Genomic DNA, 25,145 nt, shown 5'->3' with positions numbered 1-25,145 from the left:
AAGGGAAACGGGGGAATAAATAAAATTTCGGAGAAAAGGTTCTATCGAAGTACATCGCGACGTAATCGTATTAGACCGCGTGCAAGTCACCAAGAGTGAATCTCATTGGTCGAGAGCGAGAGAGAGAGCAGCCGGCGGACGCCCACAATGTGCACGGTTATATAGTACTCTAGTGCTATGCGAGAGTTCATTCATAGTTCCACGCCGGTGTCTAGTCATTCATTAATCCGGTATACGCACGAGACGACGACGCCGATAACGACGACGACAACGACGACGACAACGACGACGACAACGACGACGACGACGACGACGACGACGACGCTACCGCCGCCGCCGTCATCATCACCACCGTCATCACCGCCACCGTCGACGCCGCCACCACCAACAACAACGACAACGACAACGACAACGACGAGGACGTAACGACACTACGACAACGAAGACTACGGTCGACGAAGAGGCAAGAGAGGTGTATCTTTACGGAGCGTGCGCTACGATATATACGACATACGAGATAGAAAGAGAACGCAGAAAGCCCTTCTCTCCTGCCTATATCGTACTTCTCTTGCTTGTGCTGACCTGCTTTTCGAGTTTGCGTGCGAACACGCGCGTGCGTGCATGTGCGCCGTGTATCTCTCTACTACGAGTGGATTACATCGTGGAGAGAGAGAGGATACTCGAAAAGGGAGAAGGATATTGGCTACGAGCAAGCTTGGACTCATCTATCTTACGGAGAATGCGAGTGGGTAAGGCCAATGATCCAAATGATATTTTCTTTTTTTTTTGTGCCTTTTTTCTCTTCTTACATTTTCGCCTTTCTTCGTTTTTAATTCCTCGTTTTCTTTTTCTTTACTTTCATTCTTTTCCATCTCTTCCCTAATAGTGCATTTCTTTGTTCCTTTTAAATCGACACGTTCGATTTCGATTATGTCGAATCTTAAGTGTACATAAAAACTAGCTGCTACTAACTGGTTGATTCGCATTATTTGCGATTCATTTCGTATCGAAAGTACTTAACTTACGTCGGTTGGAAGGTATAAAGCTGCGAACAGGTGGATTAAAGGAGACCGCGCAGTTAGCGGCTAGTACACTTTTCCGATGAAAACCTTTCATCGATTTTTTTGTATCCACGAGCCATCGTCCGCGGATAAAATTAACTCGAACTCTAGCCGCTCCTCCGGCTGGTACGTCTTTATTTGCACCTCGTATCAAACTTTTCCCTTTTACCGAGATCTCCTTTCTCCCCTTGACGCCGTTTCACTTCGCTTCATCTTCGGTAGTCGTCGCACGACTTTTTGCAATCCTCGCGACTCCTCTTCGGGGTGGTTGCTTGATTCCGATCTTTATCGTTAACGGAACTAATGGATTTTCAAGGGTTCCCTACTCCTTCTTCTCCTTTTACTTCTTCTCTTCTTCTTCTACTTCGTCTTCTTCTTCATCTTCTTCGTCTTCGTCTTCGTGTTCGTGTTCGTCTTCGTCTTATTTTTCTTCTTCCTTCGCCTCTGCGTGGCAAATCGCTCGTGCCACGACCACTCGTAACTCCTACTTGATGAGATTCACATCTCTTCTCTTTCTTGTTTCATCGTCGAGTCTTTATCGAACGATGTACCGCAAAAAGAATTTACCTACTACTTAGTTTTCTCTTTCTTAAGTTGAGAAAAGATAAGAGAACAAAAAATGAAAGAAACAGAAAGAAAAAATAACAGAAGAAACGAAGAATGTTTATTAGTACTTATGTATGTCGTATAGATTTCTACAAAATCGTATAGATTCTCGCAGAAAATTCATATCAGAACGGCAATGAATTACGTCAGTTCCAAAAGAAATATCGAGAGATCTCTGCGGGAACAAAATCGATGATTTCATAACGAAGCAACGGTCTCGAGGCAAATAGTTATCGCTATGATTCATCTCCGTGGCGCCCCGTTTATGCCACTTGTTACTAGTCCGTGTGTATCGTCCGTTATCTCGATGCAAAAGTTTTTCAACCGTGCAACGCGAGAACATTGTCGTCGTTTCGAAAGGTACGTCCCGATTTGTTTCTGAAAGTCCAACAAACGCGTGGGTTTACAGGTTGAAGCAAAGAGAACGCATTCGCGTTACTCGCTTACACAGTGAGGGTGCTAAGTTAATTAAGTTCGCCTACTCGTTGAGTAAAAACGTCAATCGCGATTCTGAGTATCGAAAGTTAAATGGAAATCGAGGGAAGGACTTCACCGAAAGTTCGTTAATATAATAGCACTGGAGTACTTTTGAAATGGCGTGATCGCGTTTAGAAAGGATGTGTTCGAAAGAGAGAGGGCGGCGACGGTGGGTGGAAGGGATGAAGGGTGGGGAGAGGAAGAAGAGGGAAGGGGAGAAAAAATACGCGGAATCACGGAGTTCTGAAGACCGAAGAAGGATGTTCCCAAAGCCGAAAAAAAAATGTATGAAAGCCAAGGACCGTATTCGAGACGGACGCGGCTTGACGCTAATCGTACTTCCGTTTAGATGACTCGCGAAAAAATAATTCACAGTAGTTCGCTTGGAGATTCTCGTGTAGGCAGCCTAGCGTGACGTGGATTTTCCATTTTCTCGCGACTTCGCACCTTTCGACGTGTTTAGTTTTACGTAATCGATCGATCGACGACGACGACGACGACGACGACGACGACGATGACGACTACGAAGGATTCCCTCGCGAGGAAACCCCGATGAGTTTTTTGCCGGATCTAGATGCTTATCGGAAAACACGAATCGATCTGTGATTAAGCTAAGTAAGAGGAAATTTCTGAACGTAGATGCGGTTAAATTTTCTTTTAACGTTACGTCGACGTCAAAGACGTTTCGATAATAAATTGTTCAAGGATTATTACGAGATTACGATCTCGTATAATCGATTGAAAATATCGATCGAGATCGGACGATTAAAGAAAATCGAGAAAATCGGGAAGAAGTGCAAAGGAAGAAGACAGAGAGGAAAAAAAAGAAAATAAAAAAGGAAGGACAAAAAAAAGAGCGAAAGAAGAGTACTGCTGGTACTCATATTTTCGGGGCGTCGGCGAGCAAACGAGATGCATCGCATTTTGAACGCTTTCTGAAGATCGACCGGCTGGTAGCGTGCGGCAGAGCGAGGTGGGTTAATTAACGACGTGACGTCGTAATTGGCGGGGGTAATTCGATCCCCTTTGCGGGAACGGCGGCTCGCGCACGTCGTTAAATTAAAATCCTGCAGGAGCGAGGTGCGCCGTCGTGGCAACCTGTCGACCGTTCTGGCTCCTTAGCCGAGACACGGGGCGAGCTTCCAATTTGTAAGCGCATAATATTCGTATAATTTGCTCGGCGCTAATGGGGATTACATCGGGTAACCATCGTCGGACTAATGTCCCAATCACCAGTCTCCGATACTTAAAGAGACATCTCGACGATTTTTTAAATTTTATTTTTATTATTATCATCATGATTATTATTATTATTATTGTTGTTACTGTTATCGTTAACTTTAAAAATATCTGAGATATTATTAAGAGTGATCATCTGATCGTCGTTCTGACGAAACGTCAGTCTTTGACTCGGATGTTATCTCGGCTCGTAATAATATCTTATCGGTGACGTATCCGACGATCTATCAGCGTTTCTTTTTTTCCTCTCACTTGTCGATGACAAACCAGCCAGCCGGTAGATTATTCAGTATCACCTGAGGAATGAGCTTTCGATTGTTTGCAAACAATTTCACGCTCACCCACGCTCGTTGCTCTTCCGTTCTCGTCTCTTCTCTCGTTTCTTTTCTTCCTTCCTTTCTTTCTTTTTTTTTTTTTTTTTACTTTACCATCAATTGGAAAGGGTTGAATCCGGCATGGAAATCGCCGGAGGAACAGGAGAAACGAGTCCGTACACCTACGTCGCGGAAGCCGTGAGGGTGGTACAAGAACAGGTGGGGGGATCGAGGGAGTGGGGTGAGAAGGATGAACATCGGGAGCAGTGTTCGAGAAAGAAACGACGACGTGGACTACGACGACGACGACGAGGACGACGACGACGACGACGACGACGACGACGACGACGATGACGACGAAGACGATGACGACGAAGACGAAGACGAAGAAGGAGAAGGAGAAGACGAAGAAGAAGGAACGGTAGACAGACTGGCTCGCAGAGGCGCGGCGCAGAGTAAAGCGGAGAGGAAAGAGAAGAGTTCGTGGAGTAGAGTGGTGTGTGGTGCGTCAGGTAGAGTGGGCTGGTGGCGGAGAGGTGGTCTGCGGGGAGAGGGAGGGAAGAGGAGGAGGTGGTACCACCGCCGAGTCGAGTCGAGGCGCGGCGAGGTGCGAGAGAGAGAGAGAGAGAGAGAGAGAGAGAGAAACGGACGGTGAGTAAGAAAGAGAGAGAGAGAGAGAGAGAGAGACAGAGACAGATAGACAGAGAGAGCTAAAGAGAGAAAAAGAGAGAGAACCAGCGAGCTAGTCTCTCGAGTAACTGGGAGTCGCAAGTCGGGGGAGCCACTCAGTCAGCACGAGATCGGCAAGCCGAATGGTCAACCGCGCCGATACCCTCCCGGCTTGGAAGAAAGTACGCGCGGGACAGCGAGAGAAAGGGAGAGAGAGAGAGAGAAAGGGAAAAAAGAGAAAGAGCGTGCGCAAAGGGCGCCTCGAATGTCAACGGAGTCTCATCGCGTCGGCCGCGTCGCGACGCCTCGAGATTACATTGAGAACGGAAGAAAAGGGACTTCTAGTTATTGTTGTTATTACCGTCGTCGTCGTCATTGTTGTTATTATTGTTATTGTTGTTGTTATTGTTATTGTTATTGTTATCGGTGGCAATAGATTTGGCGGTAGATTCGCACGGACATGTGGAGATTTCTGGTGCGATGTTACGTCACTCTGACGTCGATCTGACGCATTGATCGACGATTAATCCCAATACGTTCTTATTAATTTTCTCAATAGTTTACATTCATTATCTCGTTCTTTTTCCTTTTTTTCTTTCGATATTGTCCTTTTATATTTCTTACATTGATGATATTTCTTCGTTTCTTTTTCTTCGTTCCGTTCTCTACTCTCTTGTTTCTTATCGTACTATCTGATATAATCGAAACGCGTTAGCGTGATATATTGTATAAAACGAATAAAGGCGTTCATTCGTTGACGGCCGTCGCGACGACAACGGGGAGGCTTCCTCGCCCCCTCGAAAAGGGAGGCGGAAGTGCGCGAGTGGTGGATGAACACGAGCTGGATCGTCCGGGAGAAGCCGAGGAGTATCTCCTGCAGGAGGACGAGGAAGAGATGATCTTCGAGCTGTTGATGGCCTCAGCGTTCGCCCTCGCCACACTAAGGCGGTGTGTGTACATTGCTAGATCCTTTTCATTTTCTTTCTTTTTTCCTCTTTGTCTTTTTATTTTAACTATTTTTTTTTTCTTTTCTTTTCTTTTGTCTTCTAGTTTTTATCCTTCTTCTTAGCGTATCTATTCGAGATTGCTTTGGACGTATCACTAATTTTCTTTGCAACGTCACCCATAAAAAAAAATACTTTTCCGCGTAGTCACTTCGATGCGTTCAAAGTAATCCTCTCGTTATAGAATAGTTGTTTTATTTGTTCGTTTTTCGATCGTACCCTCGCGTGGAAATGCGGCGAATCATGTCCTACAGATCGTCTTCGTAGAAACGTAGACGCAAAGGAAAAAAAAAAAAAAACGAAAAAAAGAAAAAGAAAAGAAAAGAGCAATCGGCCGGTCCGACAACGAGTTTCGTTGGGACGTACTTTAATGACGCAATGACACGTGAGGATTCCATGCGACGGCTTGCGAGTACCGTTTTCCTCGCGGTTTCTATTGATCGAGTTCCGTGAATTAGCAAGTCGATATTTCTCTAGCTCTTTGGAAGGATCGAAAGAGATAAGACGAACGGGAAAAGATATTATTTAAACGAATTAACAATATTTCGAGCTAATGAAATTTATTAATCGAACTATGTTTATACTTTTTTTGTTATACACGATATATATATATATACATATATATATATATACATATATATAAAATAAAGAATTAAAATAAAGAAGAAAGATAGTCATCCAGTCAAGTTTCTTACGTTCAATCGATTATCGAAAGAATTCGTGCGAGCGTAGACAATGCAATTGCGATTGGTCGGTTTCTCAATCTCGGAGCATCATCTTCGGAGAGTGTCATTAATTCGAAAATAGGACTTTGTGGTCCTGGAAGAGAGAAAAAGATAAGAGAGGAAGAGAAAGAGAGAGAGAGCGCGACCATTCGTTTCTTTATTTTTCGTCGGGATAGGATCGACGGTCATTCGTCTAGACGTCCACCCTTCGGCTTGGTGGACCGTTGGAAACGGTCTCCTGATCATGGACCGGGTCTCGACTTCCTAGATTGTAATTATACGATAATCTTGTTGACTAAACGTAGCCGTCGGTTAGAAAGATCGAAATAATTTATTATCTCGCGACATTATCTTTGCGCTCGCGCGCGCGGTAATCATAGTGTACTCGGGAGGTTCACTCGCGAAAAGTAATCGCACGAACATTCCGTATAATTTGTCTACGTGCGAGAGATGTTACTGTCAATTTGTAATCTAAGAATAGGAATAAGAAAAGAGACAACGATTTGTACGTTTGATTGTTTTTCACCAACTAAAAGCGAGAAGTTATATTTAAAATCTTACGTCCGAAAAGAATCATACTCGCGATTATATTCTTACGATAAGCGGCTCAAGCATTTGGCCTATCATCATAATCGATGACATCATAATCTCGTATGCGAACGCTTTGCCAATGATGTCACAATAATTTGAAGAATTTCATTAGATACGCTATATCGGTAGCGAACGACTCGTCGTCGATCTTTATCGATCTTATTTAACAAAATTGTTTTTCGTTAGATCGTTTCAACGATCTTCGAAAGCTCGATCTTTTTTCACGTATATAGTTATTACCGAAAAAAAAAAAAATATCTCGATATATCTTGGCGTTTGTCTACAAAAAGATTTCTTTCTTTTCTTTTTCTTTTTTCTTTTTTTAAGTATAGATAACCGAAAGAAATACAGGATGTAAAAGTGAGTATCTCGAAAGATCTCTCGTTCGAGAAATTATCACGATACGTCGTTTCATTTTGCTTCGTTATTCGTCGATCGTTCATTTATATAATCGACGTTTATATGAAATAATTAGTGGTCGAATGACTAAGCAATAAACCGAGTCAGTGGAGGAGGGCTTAGAGAGATAGCACGCGCGTGTTTATTTGGCTTCGCTCTAGGAACCGAAGTGGGTGGGTGCGATCGCAATCGTCTAAGATTTCCTCTTCGTTGGTTCTTGCCGGATAATTCGATTTTGTTGTGACTCTTCTTCCCCGTTATCTCACTTTTCTTTCCTCTCTTTCTACATGTCGTCCCGACGTATAAACATTTATTTGATTTAGAACGATAGACAAATTACGGAACATTTAGAATGTCCATAGCTTTCGACGAGTCGTATTATCGATCGGCAAATGAATAACTATTTAATGATAGATATGTATAGCCAAGAGCATAGAACTTTCAACCTGGCAATGCGAATGGTGAATCTAATCGCGATGTGGCAGGAACTGACAGCCCAGACGGAGAATGAATTAACCGTTCGCGAATACTGTTTCTACGGAGTTTTTTTATATCTTCTTTTTTCTCTTTTTAGATCGTCAGGATAACGACGGACTTAAACGAAGATAGGGACAATGAAATCGCGTAGCGAAAAGAATTGTTATCGAATTTCTTCATCGGGTAACATGACAAATACATTCGTCGCAACCGCTCGTTACAGCGGCAGATGCGGTTGGATAAGAGACCGACTCACATCCCACTCGCTTCTCTCTCTCTCTCTCTCTCTCTCTCTCTCTCTCTCTCTCTCTCCTATCTCATCCCTTTAAATTGCATAAAAAAAGAAGTTCGATCTTCGTTGAATAAACAATGTAGGATAAAATTAGAAAAATTTTCGAGTTCCTTTTAAGAGAACTTTATCGATCGAATTTGTCCGAGGACAGTGAAGGGTCGGAAGTTCGAAAGGACGTGTGGGTGTAGGAAGGCGCGAGAAACGCAAAGTCCGACCGCTTTCCATCCGCGTGTCCATCGACAGTCATCGTTGTCGGGTTCGACGCGGGTCGCAGAAAGAGAGGCGTGCGTACGCCTTGTTGGTCCGGGACACACACGGACTGTTTGCTCGGGGTACCATCGCGGATCCCTTTTTTTCTGGTCCCGCGTAGAGTCCCTCTCGCGAGTCGAGTCACAACACTAGTAAAGTTACAAAAGCCAAAGGCAAACAGATCCGGGGACGGGCCTTAACCGGTTTATCAAACACTCGTGCGCCCCGAAGGTGGTCTTTCGTTGCTGAAAGCACGAGACAAGACGAAAGAGAAAGAAAGAGAAAGGAGAGAGAGAGAGAGAGAGAGAGAGAGAGAGAGAGAGAGAGAGAGAGAGAGTTAACGACGAAGATGACGACTTCGTCGTCTTGTCGCGTCCGCTATCTTGCGTTTTCGTGATCGTTTTCTCTCTTTTTTTCCTCTCTCTTTCTCTTTCTCTTTCTCCCGCTATCTCTTTTTATTTTCGTTCGAAGGAAAAGACCCCCGATGATCGTTCGCGAAGGCGGAGAGGAGCGGAAGAAGGAGGAGTCAAACAGTCCGGACAAACCTTCTTCCTCTTTTTTTTTCTTCTTCTTATTTTTCATCTTCCTCATCTTTACTTTGTTATAGCACCGCGGCGAAACTCTCAGTGTTACTTTATCGGTCAGCATCGTTAACACCTTAGTACTGAAATTCGGTCTATTATTTTTTCTTAGGAGTTCATTACGAGTCGTCGTATTCGAAATTGAAAGAAAATGAACGGCATTTCCTCCGACTGGTCGATAAACGAAACCAGACTCCGATTATGAAGGTAATACCACGTTGAGGATGATTAATCGTTCTAGTAGGGCTTCACGAAGAGCAAAGAGGGTCGATATACTGAGAAATAATGTATGCCGTGGGAAATGATAAACCGTGCGACCGAAGAGAAGTTCGTGTGCCTTCGTCCGTATGTTCGTTTACCTTAACAAGAGAGAGAGGAGAGAGAGAGAGAGAGAGAGAGAGAGAGAGAGAATAGAGGGGGAGAGAGAGAGAAAAGAAGAAAGACAAGAGGAGAAGTTACAACTTTGGAGAGGGAGAAAGTTGAGAGGCAATTTGGCGATACACAAAATTACATATCCGTGGCCCGATCGAATTGCTCGAAAGGGAATCGCTATCGAACGAGTCTCGAAATTGTACCGATTGCGAGGCCCTTGTCTCGTTTTTGTTTCGTCCCTTTCACTTCGCGATCGGGACGAGTTTTCAAGAAGCATTCAGGGATCAAAAAGTCGACGTGGATTAGGGGCGAGTCGATGAATGTTCTGATTTATATTCATTCGATCGCGTATTTAATTAACATCGGAAATATCGTTCCATATTGGAATAAGAGAAATGAGAGAAAAGAAAGACGTAGGAAGAGGAATATTTTGGCAGGAGGATAGGATGGATACTCGTAGGACGAGCCGAGCCCTTGACGGCGGAGCCCGTGCAGAAGGTGGGGTTTCTTCCTACGTCGTCCTTTCGTTGTCGCCCGGCTGACTTACGTCCTACGAAGCAAATAAAAAGAAATAAAAGAAAAAAAAAAGAAATGAAAAAAGAACGAAAAGGAAAAAGAAAAAGAAAAGGAAAGAAAAGAAAGGGCAAAAGATCGAGGTCCGTAAGCGACTTGGACGCGCGCGTACACGTTCTTTCTCTTTCTCTTTCTCTTTCTGTCTGTGGTTTCGGGTTCAGCAGGGTTCACCGGACATATTATGGGACAGGCGGGCACTCCAGCGTGAAATGAAAATATTATGCCAGCGCCCAGAGTGGTGCCGGCCCCGTGCCACACATCGAAGGATCGCGACGTGCCCTTTGAAAGGGCGTCGACGAGAAGAACATTTTCGAATCCTTTCGTTCGCCGTAACGAACGTTCACACGGCTTATTAGCTTCCACGTTCGCGCGTTCTGTTGTTTCGAAACATTTCTCAATTATTTTTAGGAATAGACTTCTCTTCTGACATTTCTAACCGTAACACTTTAGATGATATTTCGAAGCTTTTACGACCTCCGATCTTACTCATTAAATTTCACGTTGTATCGTTATCTCAAAAGGTTTTACGTACCGGATAGGATACTTACATATTATAGCGTGGGATGAAAATATCAAGGCGATATTCGAAATACCGCATGATTCGGGATAATCGTGGAAAGGTCGAAAGTGGTCGAAGTCGATCGAACGCTCGATGCCGTTTAGAATAATCGAATAGAACTATTTGCTTTGTTTCTCATTCGAATTCATAAGGAGAAAAGACGGACGTTTCGTTATATTTCCGTAATCGCCATCGGCATTTTCTTCAAACGATCGAGCAACACTTTCGTGACAGTCCCCGATCAAAGAACGTAAACGTCATCGCACGGAAATTATACATATCCCATGGACCTTAGTGATTATTGAATTCGTTACGTGTTACCTTGCGAGTCGTCCTTCGTTCATCGTTAATGCGTCAAAGCTCTCCCGTGCGACGATGAAATATATATATTTCAGATTCCGATTGCCGACACATTAACGTCCGTACTTCCCGTAATTAGATCACGCATTCATCGTTCCATTGACGTTTTTCATCGTATCAACTATTAGCTCTCTTTCTCTCTCTCTCTCTCTCTCTTTCTCTCTCTCTCTCTCTCACTGTCATTCTTGTTCTCGCTCTCATGGATTTTATCGTTTCCCAAGCGACATTTATTGTCTCCCTGTAGGCCAAAGTCGGCCATTTAGATTTCCAACGAAGCGAGGACAGTTTCGCGTCGATGATTTTATCGTCGTGGGTATCTATAACTGGAAATAAACTGTCGTTCCGTATCGTTCGTCTTTATATCGTTTGGTTTAAAAACGCAACGTTACGGGATCGATGGAAGAGACACATGAGATCCGAACGTCGTCGATACGGCGTCAGCTACAAGTTGTCCCTCGACAACGACGAACGACGAGAGGTAGGAAACCTTGATGAAGCGCCTGAGTTACTTTTTGCGTCAATTTGTTAATCGCTGTCTACTTACTGCTACCTACGAGAGAAAGAGTAAAGGAAGGAAAGAGATACGAAGACAGAGAGAGAGAGAGAGAGAGAGAGAGAGAGAGAGAGAGAGAGAGAGAGAGAGAGAGAAATAAAAAAGAGAAACGACGTAAATCGTACGCTCGTGCGAAAGAAAGAAAGAAAGAAAGAAAGAAAGAAGGAGGGACTTATGGAGGCTGTCCGCCGTAGTAAAACCGGGGCCGCAGAGATAAATTCAGTTTCATACATTCCCGTCTGGTTTTCTGACGAGTTCTCCTGGAGTCGCTACCGGTTGCCGTTGCTCGCGAGACTTCGATCTCTCGCGAACGAAGTCTGCGAGTAATCGTTCGGAAAGTCGTTGCTTTCGAAAAGTTATCCGTCCTCGCGGAACACGCGAGGCGAAATATCCCTTCGTACGTAAAGTACGTAAAGTACGTGTGTACGTAGCGCGTACGTACTTACTTACTTACTTACTTTACATTTGTTAGTTCGTCCGTTCGTTCGTTCGTTGGTTCGTTCGTTCGTTCGTTCGTTCGTTCGTTTAATTAGAATCGAGTTAGCTCGCTCCTTTCTCGTCGATAATACCACGACGAACACGGCCGCCCTTTTTATCGGTGATCACCGATCGCTAAATAAAAGGAAGAAAAGCACGCGCCGTTTCGGTTCCTCTCGCCAAGAGTCTCCTTCGTTTCGGGCCATTACGTCGAAGGAGAAATACGAAATGCCGATTCGTTGCCATTTACGAGGTATAAATACGAGATAAACGGATCGTAACGACATGTAGGATTTATCGGAACGCGTGTAGTTATTAAGGGGCATTAACGATGTTACGCTTGTTCGCGGAACGTGCTCGCGTCGATTCTCTTCGTTGTTTCTTCTTCTTATTCTTCTTATTCCTCCACCTCTTTCTCTTTCTCTTTCTCTTTCTTACGCACACGCAGGATGTATAGACGTTCGTTCTCTCTGTTCGTATACACGCCATATAGTCGATCTCGATGTCGGAATCGAACGAGATCGTAGTAAACTCTTGCCAGTTAATCCGATCCGAAGGAGGTAAAACATTCCCCACGCATTATAATTTAGGATTACCACATGTGTTTTCGTTATACGTAACGAGTCGCTAATTGCTCCGATTTACGAAAGCTAAATAGTATCGGCAAATCTCTTTCTATCTATTCGAGGAAAGAGAGAGATGGAAAGAAGAGAAAAAGAGAGTAGTGCGTGTTGGCGTTTCGTTCTCGCCTTCCTTTTTCCAAGGTGAGATACTCTCCCCTTCTCTCGATTACGCCGTTATTTTATAAACGACGGCTTTTCTTTTATCCCACGGATTCTCAGATTCACGATCTACTCGGGATCAATTGAAAAATCTAACTCGAACAAAGATACTTACGAAAGATCGTACGGTTAGAAATATCGCGAGTTCGTTGTCGTAAAGTAGACGAGATACTCGAATCGCGAGAAGTCGAAACATCTCTTTCTCTCTTTCTCTCTCTCTCTCTCTCTTTTCTCTTTATCTTTCTCTTTTTCTTTTTCTCTTTCTTTTTCTTTCTCTTTCTCTCGAGAGAAGAAGCAGCCGGCCAATCTTTCGTTGGTTTTATTAGCGTTGCGCGGTTCTGCGGGCGGAATCGTGTAAGTCCGTACGCGGTGCGGGTGGTACAACGAAGAAAGTGAGGCAATGTTTAAATTTCACGGTCCATAGTGAATCGAGCTTTACGACGAGTCGCGCACCACGGTATTCCGTTCCTCTCCACCTACGTTCTGCAATTACGGTGCCCCGAAGTAAACCGCAAGCACGCGGTACGCGACGTCGCGTCGCGAGCAGGATGACGCATAGCATAGTTGATTTATGTTTCCAACTTGGAATCTATTCTTACTCGTGTTGCCGATTCTCTTAACAGATGTATGCATGTATATGTAAATACTTACTTATATAGGTAGAAATAGGTTCGACGATTTTTATATAGATTCGAAACAATAACGATTTATCTTCGTTCTATTCGTGATTCTGTCTTTTCTTTTCCTTTCCCTTGTGATTTTATTTGATCTGATTTTATTTCCTTTCCCTTTCGTTATTTTCTTCGACAAAACCAGACCGCCGAGTAAAGTGAGAATTAATCCGCGTAGGTGTAGGAAAACCGATACGCGTCCTTGGCGATGCCAATAAAGATTTCCGTCTTTTCGAATGCGACATCGTATAAATATCGAGAATATAACGATGATGACGATGACGACGAACAGTTATTCGAACGAGCGAAATCCTTACGTGAAGATAGGAGGGTAGGGTCCCTTTTAGCCTGGGGTGTGTTGATTTTAAAAGCCGTCCGGCCAATTACCGAAGTTGCCAGGAGCAGTATCTTTCTCTTTCTCTTTGGCCACCTGACGCCATCCATCCTTCCCTCGATTGCTATTCTCTACCTCGGGGCTCTCGTGCGCAATGAGCGATGCGTTCATTCATGCCGATGCACGCGGTTCTCTTACACGTGTGTGCATTCGTGTAGGTGTGCATTGTAAATGTACGAGTACTTCGTGATATATAGCTATGGTGATACACGGCGATCGATCGATCCCTCGAATCTCTCTCTCTCTCTCTTTCTCTCTCTCCCTCTTTCTCCTTTCTTCTACCCTCGCCCTCGAGAGAATATCAGGTGCGAGCAAGTAGTAGATATAACGAGTCGTTTACTTCATAGATAAAGGGAGTTCTTCGGTGTACACGCATCGATGAGATAAAGGAGAATCGTAGAAAAAGATTGATAAGTTTCCTTTAGCTTATTATTTTTCCTCTTTCCTTTTTTTCTTTTTTTTCCTTCGTTGAAGATCTTTATTTTCGAGAGACTTTATTGATCCGTACATTCGATCGTGATACAGCATTAAGAGGCATGATCGAGAGGCAAGGAGATTAGGGAATTAAAGTTCGTTCGTTATTTAGCTTGTAGTTTTGTACATTAATTAAAATATCGAGGTTTATTAGAGATCCTCGTTATAAGGTTAGACATCGTGGGAAAGCACGACTCGCGGTAAACGTAGGTTAAAGTATATTTTTCTTTGATAAAAAGTCATGTATTTTTAAAATAGATAGGAACCTTTTAGCCTCGCTTGCGGAGATAAAGAACACCTATCTATTTTCTTTTTTTTTTTTTTTCTTTCTTTTTTTCCTTACGATTATTCGGTTTTTCATCGGTAGGAGTTAATGTCGAGCGGGGAAGGTCAAATCATTAATTAATGAACGCGATGAGAGGCTCGCGTTTACGATGCGCATGAACGGTTCTTAATGGAAAGCCAGGGCGGTATAGATGACAAAGAGTATTCGTACTCGATCATTTTCGTTCTATTAAAAATCAAATTCTTCCGATTTTATCTTGAAATTATTCACGGAATATAAGATACCATCTTCAATTTCGAACAAACTGGTTTTACTAAGGTGGCAAAGAAACGTATAGAAATCGATATCGCTAAGGGAAGTCGAATAAATCGCCGGTGATAAGGTCAAGTCGATCGAGACACGATCGTTTCGCGCGTCGTCTCTCGATAGAAACTCGTAGATACTATTAAAAGAGAGAGAGAGAGAGAGAGAGAGAGAGAGAGAGAGAGAGAGAGAGAGAGAGAGAGAGACAAAATCAAGATCGATGTGCTTCGTCGTACGTCGGATCATTGGAACGTATCGAACCGTTTCTCGCGACGCACACGCACACGCACACGCACACGCATACGTATTACCTACCTACACGAATATACGCAACCATACACGTAGAGACTCACGCATCTCTACGTATATTCGCGCGTACAGCGAATCGTGGGTGGAGCGGGCCAGGTCTCTTGGTGCCTGACCACCGACAACTTTGATTCAGTACGATTGTTGCGAGCCGGTTCAACGATCGGATTGACACGCGAGTGGCCACGCAAAACACGCTCGCGCGTACGCTCGCGATACCACGTGCTCCTCACCTACCGTCTGTTTCTCTCTCTCTCTCTCTCTCTCTCTCTCTCTCTCTTTTCTGTATATCTCTTTCCTTCTCTATCAATATTTTCAATTCTGGTTCCTTGTTAACATAATCTTTTAGATCATTTCGATTGCAATGTGTTACTTTGACCATTCGAAGCAAAAGCTCTTGAGTTATGTTCGCTACTTTCAGTATCTATAAATATATCCTACCAATATTCCTGTAAGTCTAACCGGAAGCAAATCGAAACTCGTAACACCTTCGATATTCAGTAAGCAATATCGTATTCGAATGGAACTATCGTGCGTACGTATGTACGTCTCTTACGAGAAAAGATAAATGGAAGAGAGAAGAGAAAAGGACGTAGGCCGTGTACAGGGCGATGACAGAACTCGCGTACTTTATTACCCGAGGTCGAAGCCGTTATCGTGTCTCACAATGCGAGATAATCGTAAAGGGCCGAAAGGGACGACGACGAGGCGTGGTACGCGACGAATCTCTTTCTTTTTTCCCTCCGTCTATCTCTCCCTCTCTCTCTCTCTGTCTCTCTCTCTCTCTCTCTCTCTCTCTCTCTCTCTGTCTCTGGAATCGTCCAAAGATCTCACTGACGTCTCTGTATACGTGCTACGTGCGCGAGATCGTCGTCGTAAAGGGCTTTATAAGCCGCGGCACGAGAGTTCAATTTTATGTTCCTTCGAGATGGGGACCGCCTGCCGTTAGTCGCACGATGTTCACGGCATTCTTCGCGGGCAAAACGTTTCTTCGCAGGTAGGAGAGGAGTTCGGTTGTTAAAGTCTACGGCTCGTGTTCGGCTCTTTCAGTCTGAAGAGCGCCGTGTATTTAATCGTATATTTCAGGCTATCGCATTTACGAGTATCGATCTCCCGTATCCCGGCGCGATCTTTCTCCGAGGGAATTTTGCATACATTTGTCGGAACTGAAGGGGACAGTTAACGTGCAATATGCTACCGTACGACTCTATCCTTCTTCTCGTTTATCATTCAAAATGATCGTTTACCTCCAATTTACTTCGTCTAGTGAAAACAACTCGTTATTGGTATAAACGTGCGCCATTCGCTTCATGTATCTTGTAAGGAAACCGTAGTAAAATAATTAATTGATCTTTCTCTTTCTCTTTCTCTTTATTCACATTAACAGTCGTTAGGAATCGCTTTCACCGTCTCGCTGGATCGATAACGTCCAAAAACCAGTAACCTTTCGCGAAGTCATTCGCCTTGCGCTCACTAATGCAGGTATTTACCCCCGCATCCTTCGAAAGGCGTGTTCGCGTTCGCGAGAGATCGCTCGTCGCCAAGAACCAGACCGATAGGAATGCGTATAATGAATAATGTATAATATACTGACCATTAATCACAATGCTCCTTTCATCCCGTTTTATTGCACCGAACGCGGTAATTTCACAATCGTTTGCATAATCTATTTTTCTCTTTTGTAAATACTCACCGAGTTCTCTTTCTCTTTCTCTTTCTTTCTTTCTTTCTCTCTCTCTCTCTCTCTCTCTCTCTCTCTCTCTCTCTCTCTCTCTCTCTTTTTCTGCTCGTCGCGGTCTCTTCGCGGTATCCGTAAATATCAATGACTAGTCGTACGAGCTCGTTTACTACGTTGCTACGTCTTATATATTACACGTACAAAGATACTTACAATCTACATACTCGTAGATATTAAATCCGTACCTATATATCTACTCGTTCTCTTCTTGAGCGTGCCCATGAAAGAAGAATACTTTGCCGCGAAAATTTTATCGCGTCGCTCGATCGATTTTATCGTTCGATAAAACGTATTTACGAGGCGTCATCGGATCGAGCGTGTCTCTTAATTTAACGAAAATTGCCTTTGGTTAAGCGGCTCGCTTAAGTGACAGATGTATCTACCTGGTCTGAGTTTGTTCCATTCAATGAGCGTACGCGGCACGCATAATACATTTTACTCGTACAAACATAGGAGGAGGCGAACCTATCGCGAAAGACAACTTCGAAGCAACCTCCCGAGGTCAGGCGCGTGGTGGACGAGAGAAAGCTCGATGGCTGCCGTGTTGAATCATCTTTTTCGTGTTCCCGTGCTCTAAAACTTTTAATCGGCCATTCATCACTGATTTTATTTACGCGTGTCCGTCATACGTTACTTTCAAAGATATATTTCGCAATGGTGGAAGAAAGTTGATGTATCTATCGTCGGCGGATCTACCAAGAAAGATACTATCGACGTTCGATCGTTGGAACGTAATCGACGATGACATTGAACGCGGTACCGATCGTGCGCGCATTCCTTTGCCCTGACACCTCCTCTCCTTCTCCCCCTTTCTACATAAAACTGGAGAGAGAGAGAGAGAGAGAGAGAGAGAGAGAGAGAGAGAGAGAGACAAAGAAACGGAGAGAGCCGTCGTACGCGATCAGCTCTTGCGCCGATGCCGACGGTAGGCTGTCACCTCTGGATATAAACGATGGATGACGTCAGTATGACATCAGTGATCCATATCGTCGTTACGGCTCGAAGCCAACTTTCCACGGAGTTTCTCTTCGAAGTAGACGGGGTGAGAAATACAAATTAACACGCACGACCCTCCATCACGTATTACGAGTTAATGTGTGGCCAACGAAGAAAGAAGCCAGGCGAAGTTCTAATCCTCGTGAGATCAGTTGATCCGTCTGGTGGATCCGTGACGTCATGGGCCACCAACGGAGCATCCCGGAACGGAAGCGTTGAAGTCTCCGGTTAGCGAAGGTATAAATCGCTATGGCGGACGATATGATTTATTTTCGAAAATTAAAATCGAATCCGTCAATTTAATGAAAGTAATAGCAAGACATAAATATTTGATTAACGATCATGATAATGACAATTAATTAAATTAATTGAACGTTTATCGAGAAAGATAATCATTATCAAGATTAACATCGCAGGAATCTCATCGATATTGAACAAGTAAACACGCTTGTAAATTAAGAGCTTTCTCTCATTTCACTTTATGAAAGAAATGAAAAAGAAAATAAAAGCGAAGAAAAAAGGACGATGCTTATGCGTCATTCTTCCGGGACTCGTCCTTCTGGTCTTAGCACGTGTATCGAAAACTCCTCCGCATATCCTTTTCTTCCTCCTGGCGTAAATGTGTCGTAGGTGTGTGCGAACGCGAGAGGAAAAAAAGAAGAGTGGAGGAGGAGGTGATGGAGGTGGAGGAGGAGGAGGAGAAGGATGGTCCATTCTGTGAGTTCTTCACCGTTTTGCGTGGACGCGAACACACTCGCGAGAACGACGTCACGTGGCAGAACGCGTCCCACATACCTTTGTAGACGCATCCTCGTCGATCCCCGTGAAAGAAAAGAGAAAAAGAAATAGGTATATTCCAACGGCGCTCTTCTACTCGTGCGTGTAAAACGGACGTGAACGAGCGAGCAAAAGCCGGGAGTGCGTGTTTCGGATCCGTGTGTCATTTTGAAATAGCGAGTGCATCTCCTCGGGGCGTGCGTGAGTGCACTTTTGTGAGCTCCATCGAAACGTTCTCTTTCTTCTTCTCCTTCATTTTTTCTTTCTCTTATTTCTTGTTTTTTTTTTTTCTTTTATTTTCTCCCTCTCTCGTAGGTATCCACTTATTCTTCATCTAAATTCTTCTCTATCGATGGTAGTCGTATTGTTTCTAAAAAAAAAAAAAAAAAGAAAACAAAAATCGACTTTGAATTTCGTTTTGTTTTTTGTTGGTCGATGATAATTTGATTCATTGTTTTCTCTTACCTTCGATACGATAATACTGTTAAGGATTTATTGTTAAAGTGATTGATGTTTAGAAGCTCCCACACTACTCGACCAATGTCTCGCCCTCTCCCTCCTTTTTCTCGAAGAAAGCGAAGGCGGAGTCTAATCACCACGCGATCGCTACTCCCGGTGTGGCCAGTAAGCCGGATTTGTTCCCAGAAAACAGAAAGCAAAGCTGCTAGGGCCTCGAGCTATCGATGAGAACCAACTCAAAACCAACAATCTTCGTCCATCGGTTTCGAAAAGAGGAAAAAAGGGAATCTACCTTTCTTCTTCTTCTTCTTCTTTTTCTTCTTTTTCCTTTTTCTTTTTTTTCTTCTTACTCTTCTTCTCTTTCAACAATGTATCCAACATACGTATACATATCTACATCCGTATAAAGAAATAAACATTTTTAATGACATAGACTGATCTATAAATCTTCTATCGCGACCAATTGTTGTGGCAATAAATCGTTAGAATTTTCCATTACGGTCGCGAGAAGAGACAAATCTTGATCTGTCTCTTTCTCTCTCCCTCTCTTTCTTTTTTGTATTTCTTTCTTTCATTTTTTTTCCAACCAAGTGAATGAGTCAACTAGAAACGGTGGCAAAGTAACGAGACTTTACAGGATCAGACGAATTTCGTAACTCGCGACAGATTCGATTGGACGCAGTATACGATTAACGTTGCAATACGGCAATAACTTCTTTATCGAAGGCAAGAGTACTTAGGTGCAAGAGATAGCTAGCTAAGTCGGTGGACGACGTTTCGTATAAACGAGAAAGAAAAAGAAAGAAAAAGAGAAAGAAAGAGAGAGAGGAGCGGGAAGATAAAAAAGAATATATCTGAGGGAGCTACACGAGTGGGGTAGCGGCAGTGTAAATTGATACAGTCGAGATCGAGCGTGCATACGATATAGAGAGCACCTTTGCTGCTCGCCTCACTGCTTGCGTATACGCCCACGCTAGTGTCCCCGTACTAGTTTACAATGTGTATCATTTTGTGTTCCGTTTGTGTGAGTGTATTGCATGTATATACATATTTATAAATATATGTGTGTGTGTGTGTGTGTGTGCATATATACGCTACGAAATATATTTGTATATGTGTACGTACATATATACCTACGTATATACAGATGTATAATACGAAACGCGACAATGCAGTACAATCCGACATCTGAAAGCGATGGAAAGAGGAAGAGAAGGCGTGAGGTTTCGATAAGATACACCCGTGTGAAACGACCGGCTTCCCTTAAGGATTTGCTCCTGAGATCGGCTTAATCGAATCGTGAGTTATTGCGAGGTAGGAGGATATACCGAGGCTGTTGCACGACTATCTAAGAAAGATCGATGCAGCCACCGGCGAAGTGGAAGATAAAATGTTCAGATAAAAAGAGAAAAACTATATCCTATATATATGTGTGTGTATATATATATATGTACATACATACTTTTTTTATGAAGAAAAACTTAACGCAGTCTTTCTCTCGCGATTTTTTTTTCTTTTTTCGAATTATCTCGTGTTTGTTATTTAAATTACATTACTTATCACAATGCAATACGATACGATTTTTAATAATAATACGATATAGGAGAATTTCAAAGTTTATATAATTGATAAGAGGAGGTGGGGTGGGAACTCTCTAGCATTTTCCTCACTAGAATCGTCTAACGAGAGACGCGTGCTCGTTCGCGCGTGACCAACGTGCGAAAAACACGCAGTGATCGTATCGAATCGTATCGAACTACGACTTCGTTTTGCGCCTATACGATCAAGAATTAACACGCATTACTCGCACACGCAGTTAGCCAATTAACGTTCGTTAATTACCAAGGCGGTCTCTTCCAGTCGACCTTCCTTTTTTCCTCTCTGTCTGTCTCTCTCTGTCTCTCTCTCTCTCTCTCTCTCTCTCTCTCTCTCTCTCTCTCTCTCTCTTTCATAAGCGAGATAGGATAAGGTAGGAAGTATCGTCACGAGTCTCGCTTATCAGCTCATCGTCGACTCGATCAAATGGTCGATTATTCGATCGGCTGTAATCTTTCTCTCTCTCTCTCTCTCTCTCTTTCTCTTACAGGTACACGCATACGCATATACACGTATAAATCGAATTCCTACGAGTTGACGATTAGTAATAAGTTTTGCAATGTCATTGTTTAGAGAAAACTTATTCGATATAAGTATGTGATTTACAGTGGGGTCCCGATCTATCGCGAACACGGGGATTATTAGCGACACTTCAGTGACTTTTATCTTAGATAGAAGTTCATTGTATTCCCTACAGACTTATTATCTTTGAAAATATATGATGTAATTCTTCGGACTTCCCTTCTCTCTGTGTAAAAAGAAAAGAAATGTAAGACAAATTTGAAGGTGGAGGAAGAGAGGATCGGAGATCTACAGAGAGAATGTAGACAGCCGAGAGAAGGACGTATGAGTTCTTCTTTCGCTCGAGGCACTTTTTATGGAGGATAACGAAGCGAAAGAATCGTTAAGGGAGCAAAGGGCTCCGACGAGATACCCTAAGGGGTAAGGCGACGCGAAATCGCGAGGGAAGTCGTAAGGCAAGACGTTTAATTGCGCAATAAATTGTGATTCTCCGATTTGCAACCCATTTCCTACTGCGGGGGCGACGATTGGTCGCTGTTAAATTGGCGCGTAGGTGCGATGGTAGGTACCTACGTGGTTGGTGTGTGCCTGCCAGTGTAGGCACGCACGCCGTGAAAGTCGGAAGTACCTCCCACCCTTCTCTCCTTCGTCTTCTTCTTCTTCTTCTTTTTTCTTCTTCTTCTTCTTCTTCTTCTTCTTCTTCTTCTTCTTCTTCTTCTTCTTCTTCTACTACTTCTACTTCTCCATCTCTGAGTCGTTTAGTTTAAAACGCCTTTTCCACTTCGACTCCTGTAACGTCTAGTAATTTTCTTTTTTTACGATATAGGTATTTCAATTGAAATTATTAAGAAAGATATTTATTGAAGAATTAAAGAACGGAAAATAACAAAAGTTCTTTCCTTCTCTTTACCCTTCTCCGTCGTAGCTAATTTATCTATATAAATAATATCTGGTATATATATATCTGGTATAATAATCGATCATGCACTTTCGAACGTTTGATATTTTCCGTAGAAAATAAAAAAATTCCGATCGTTCGCACTTAAACGTGTCAAACGTTGACAGTCGACGTATTAATCGTCGCCGTACGATCGATCAACGATCCGAGAAATTATGTAAATCGGCGTAACTTGTCAGCGAGTTCGATCGTATATCTCGAAGAACGAAATGGTAGGAAACTGTCAGGCATATGTACGTTTCTAAGACGTTTCTACGTAATAATTGGAGTGCGAAGGATCGTATAGGTGTAATATGACATTTAAAATCTATAGTGTAAGGTATATATGATAATTAGTTTTGACGTAGAAATCTCGTACGATTGCAGATTCGGTGGCACAGACGGCTACTCTGACGAGCCTCGCTTTCTTCCTGAGTTCCGGGCTGAGCGGCACGGTTTCCGGAGCACCGACCAGCTACGGTCTCCATACCGCCATCTCGGAATCCAACAGCAATATGGAGCCTTGGCTGCAACCATGCGGTACGCCGGTTGCGGCAGCTCTGAAAAAAATGCCCCAACGTCACAGCGTTCATAGAGCGTTGAAGAGGGTACGAACCCAGCTCAGGGTTGCTCAGAATCACTTTAGGAAGGACCTTAAGGATATTCATGAGATTTATTCGAAGGTAAGTGTTCAATGTCTAGATGTTCGAATACGTACTCTGTCTATCTATCTATCTATCTATCTATCTGCTCTAACTAATTAGAACGATCGGAATAATTTATTTCGACGAAGATCGTCCAATTAGTTGGTTGGTACCTTTCTGACGGATACCACGACTTGTAATTAATCATCGAGAGAGCATGGGTTTAAGATCGCGTGGGCGGTCTCGAAGCGATGGCCGGGGGAGTCCGCACGTGCGGCACAATGCCGCAAAGTCCTACTTTCCGAGAGCAACGACGATTTGCATTCGTTACGCGTGTCGCGTCGCGAAAAGCAGACTCGATTTTCTCGGTGACTCTCTTACGAGATCGTTTAGATGCAAAGTCTAATGAATGGCATGGTCTGCCATAGGTTTCGCGCACAAGCGTACTCGTTTCTCATACGTAAAATAAAATGCTCAACTCTCTCTTTTTCTCTCTCTCTTTCTCTCTCCCTCTCTCTCTTTTTCTTTCTCGTGCCGAGAAATTTCTGATCTCCGTTAAAACCCGTAAGGTAATCTAACGTAATAAAAGAAATCGTGTTAAATCACAAATATTTGCGGGATAAACGTCTCGTTTCTTTTCTCTTTTTCTTTTTTCTTTTTTCATTCGCGAGAATAATTTTATATCGATCGAAAGGTTTCCTTTCCTCGCACGAAAGAATTTCGCACGAACGAATCGAACTTCGGAATTCGATTTCTTTCGAATTTCTTTCGCGCTTGCAATTTTTCTTTTCTTTTCTCTCTCTCTCTCTCTCTCTCTCTCTCTCTCTTCTTCTTCCTTCTTTTTTTTAGTCTCTCGTTACCTACTACCACTAATCGAGTAAACGACGACGATCTTCCTCGAAACGATCGTCAAGACTAAACAGTTGGCATCTCGTCTTTCGTTCGCAGGTGTACAAAGTGCTGAAGGAGCAGTACAGAATGAACTGGCTTCCGGAGAAGCAGCTCGAATGGTACCATAGGGAACTCTGGTGCCTCGAGAAGGGTAAGAAGGCGGAGCGTGCACTTCCACGTCTTCACGACGCCCTTCAGAGGTTCGCCATCACGTTCCACCATCTTAGAGCGTTCCGACTAAAGTCGAACATCAACGTCGATCTTACGATGAACAGGCGAAACGAGATTATCGATGCCATGCAAATCGAAATTCTTCGAGTAAGTATTCGTATGATTTCCTTTTCTTTTCTTTTTTCCTTTCCTCTTTCTTTTCTTTTTTCTTCTTTTTCTTTTTCTTTCTTCTACCTCAACAACGAACTATCTCTATTTATTTCACGTTTCAATGAATTATCTCTAATCATACAATTTTCTTTCGATACTTAGATGCTTTGCGAAGTAGAAACAGCGATCCTGAATCTAGGATTGCAACTACCAACCGCTCACAAGGCGGTCATCGTCACGGAAAGTCGTAATTGGGCCAAGGAAGGTGATCTAACGCTCATGCTCATTCAAGATTGGGGAGTTCTAAGATTATATCAAACCTTCCTGAACGATTGGACGCGTGCCTTTCGTAATGCCACTGCGACTGGACCTGGTACCTGCGATCCTAACACGATAAAACCGCTGATCTTACGACCGAAGAACAACAAGAAGGGTCCGAAAGCTGGAACGGGTACTAAAGGGAAGAGAATACCGAAGATCAAGAAAGAGAGAGTCAATAGGAAACATCCGCTCGGTTCGAATCAAACGCAACCCTTGACACGAGGACCAAAAGTATTCCCAAGGAAAAGACTGACGAGGAAGAAACAGGCGAGACCAGCGTAGTCAGCGAAAGTCCGTGATCTCGAGTGATCTTGCTCGTCTTTATCTAATTTTCTTTCACTTTTTTTTTTATTTCTTTTTATTATTATTATTATTTTTTTTTTTTTATACTTTCTCCCTTTTCGATTCTAAACTATAGACTATAATCTTTCGATGTCGAACACTCGCAAAAATGACGTTTATCCTCACGCTAGCAGACACAAATATACAGGAACACAGACACACACGCACAGACACACATTAACATCATTTACATACGTTCTTCTATTTATTGCATCGCCACGATCATTAATTTTCTTTACATTCTAAGCGTTAACTCTATTCTCGATCGACAGAAAGAGATGACACTTGATATAGAAACTCGAATCCGATCGAGTTATTCAAAAGAAAACATTTTTCCTCTTCTCTTTTACGTTTTGATCAACGTTCGTTCGGCTGGCGGTCCAGCCGTAATTTTCACTAGGGGACCAGTATTAAGAGATTTACTTCGAAACAGTATTATATCTAATAACGCGTAATAACTAATAATAGCGGTTAATAATAACGTTGATGCACAGAGAGACTTATCGATCGAAGCTATATAGTAGGGGTGATTAGCTCGATCGATCGGGATAGCGTCGAGGAGGCATGCACCTGAAAATCACGTAGCCATACGTACTTTTCTTCTTCTTTCCTTTTTTTTTTCTTCTTTTTTCTGGTTTTTTCTTTTTTTTTTTTTTTTTTTCTTACGTATAATCACGAGAGAGCACACGTTTTAGAACACTCGTCGAAACGCGAGAGACGGAGGGATGCGTTAAGAAGCAGAAAAAGAAGAAGAAGAAGAAGAAGAAAAAGAAGGAGAAGGAGGAGAAGAAGGAAAAAAGAAACAAA

General features: G+C 43.1%; 1 protein-coding gene across 6 annotated transcripts; it reads left to right on the top strand.

Moving 5' to 3' along the window:
- Positions 1 to 25,145, top strand: LOC122629380. 6 transcript variants are annotated; one of them, XM_043812758.1, is made up of 4 exons: positions 1 to 749; positions 22,207 to 22,502; positions 23,412 to 23,672; positions 23,838 to 25,145. In XM_043812758.1, exons 1-4 carry the CDS (start codon positions 740 to 742, stop codon positions 24,276 to 24,278), a joined length of 1,008 nt encoding a protein of 335 aa, XP_043668693.1. In that variant the 5' UTR covers positions 1 to 739; the 3' UTR covers positions 24,279 to 25,145. The 6 variants fall into 6 exon arrangements, with proteins under 6 accessions (XP_043668693.1, XP_043668697.1, XP_043668696.1 ...); XM_043812762.1 differs by lacking the exon at positions 1 to 749 and adding an exon at positions 2,011 to 2,027; XM_043812761.1 differs by lacking the exon at positions 1 to 749 and adding an exon at positions 4,169 to 4,348.

Source organism: Vespula pensylvanica, chromosome 5 (genome assembly GCF_014466175.1).
Source record: "Vespula pensylvanica isolate Volc-1 chromosome 5, ASM1446617v1, whole genome shotgun sequence".
In the NCBI taxonomy this organism is placed as follows: Eukaryota; Metazoa; Arthropoda; class Insecta; order Hymenoptera; family Vespidae; genus Vespula; species Vespula pensylvanica.
This window is presented reverse-complemented; position numbering and strand designations above follow the sequence as displayed.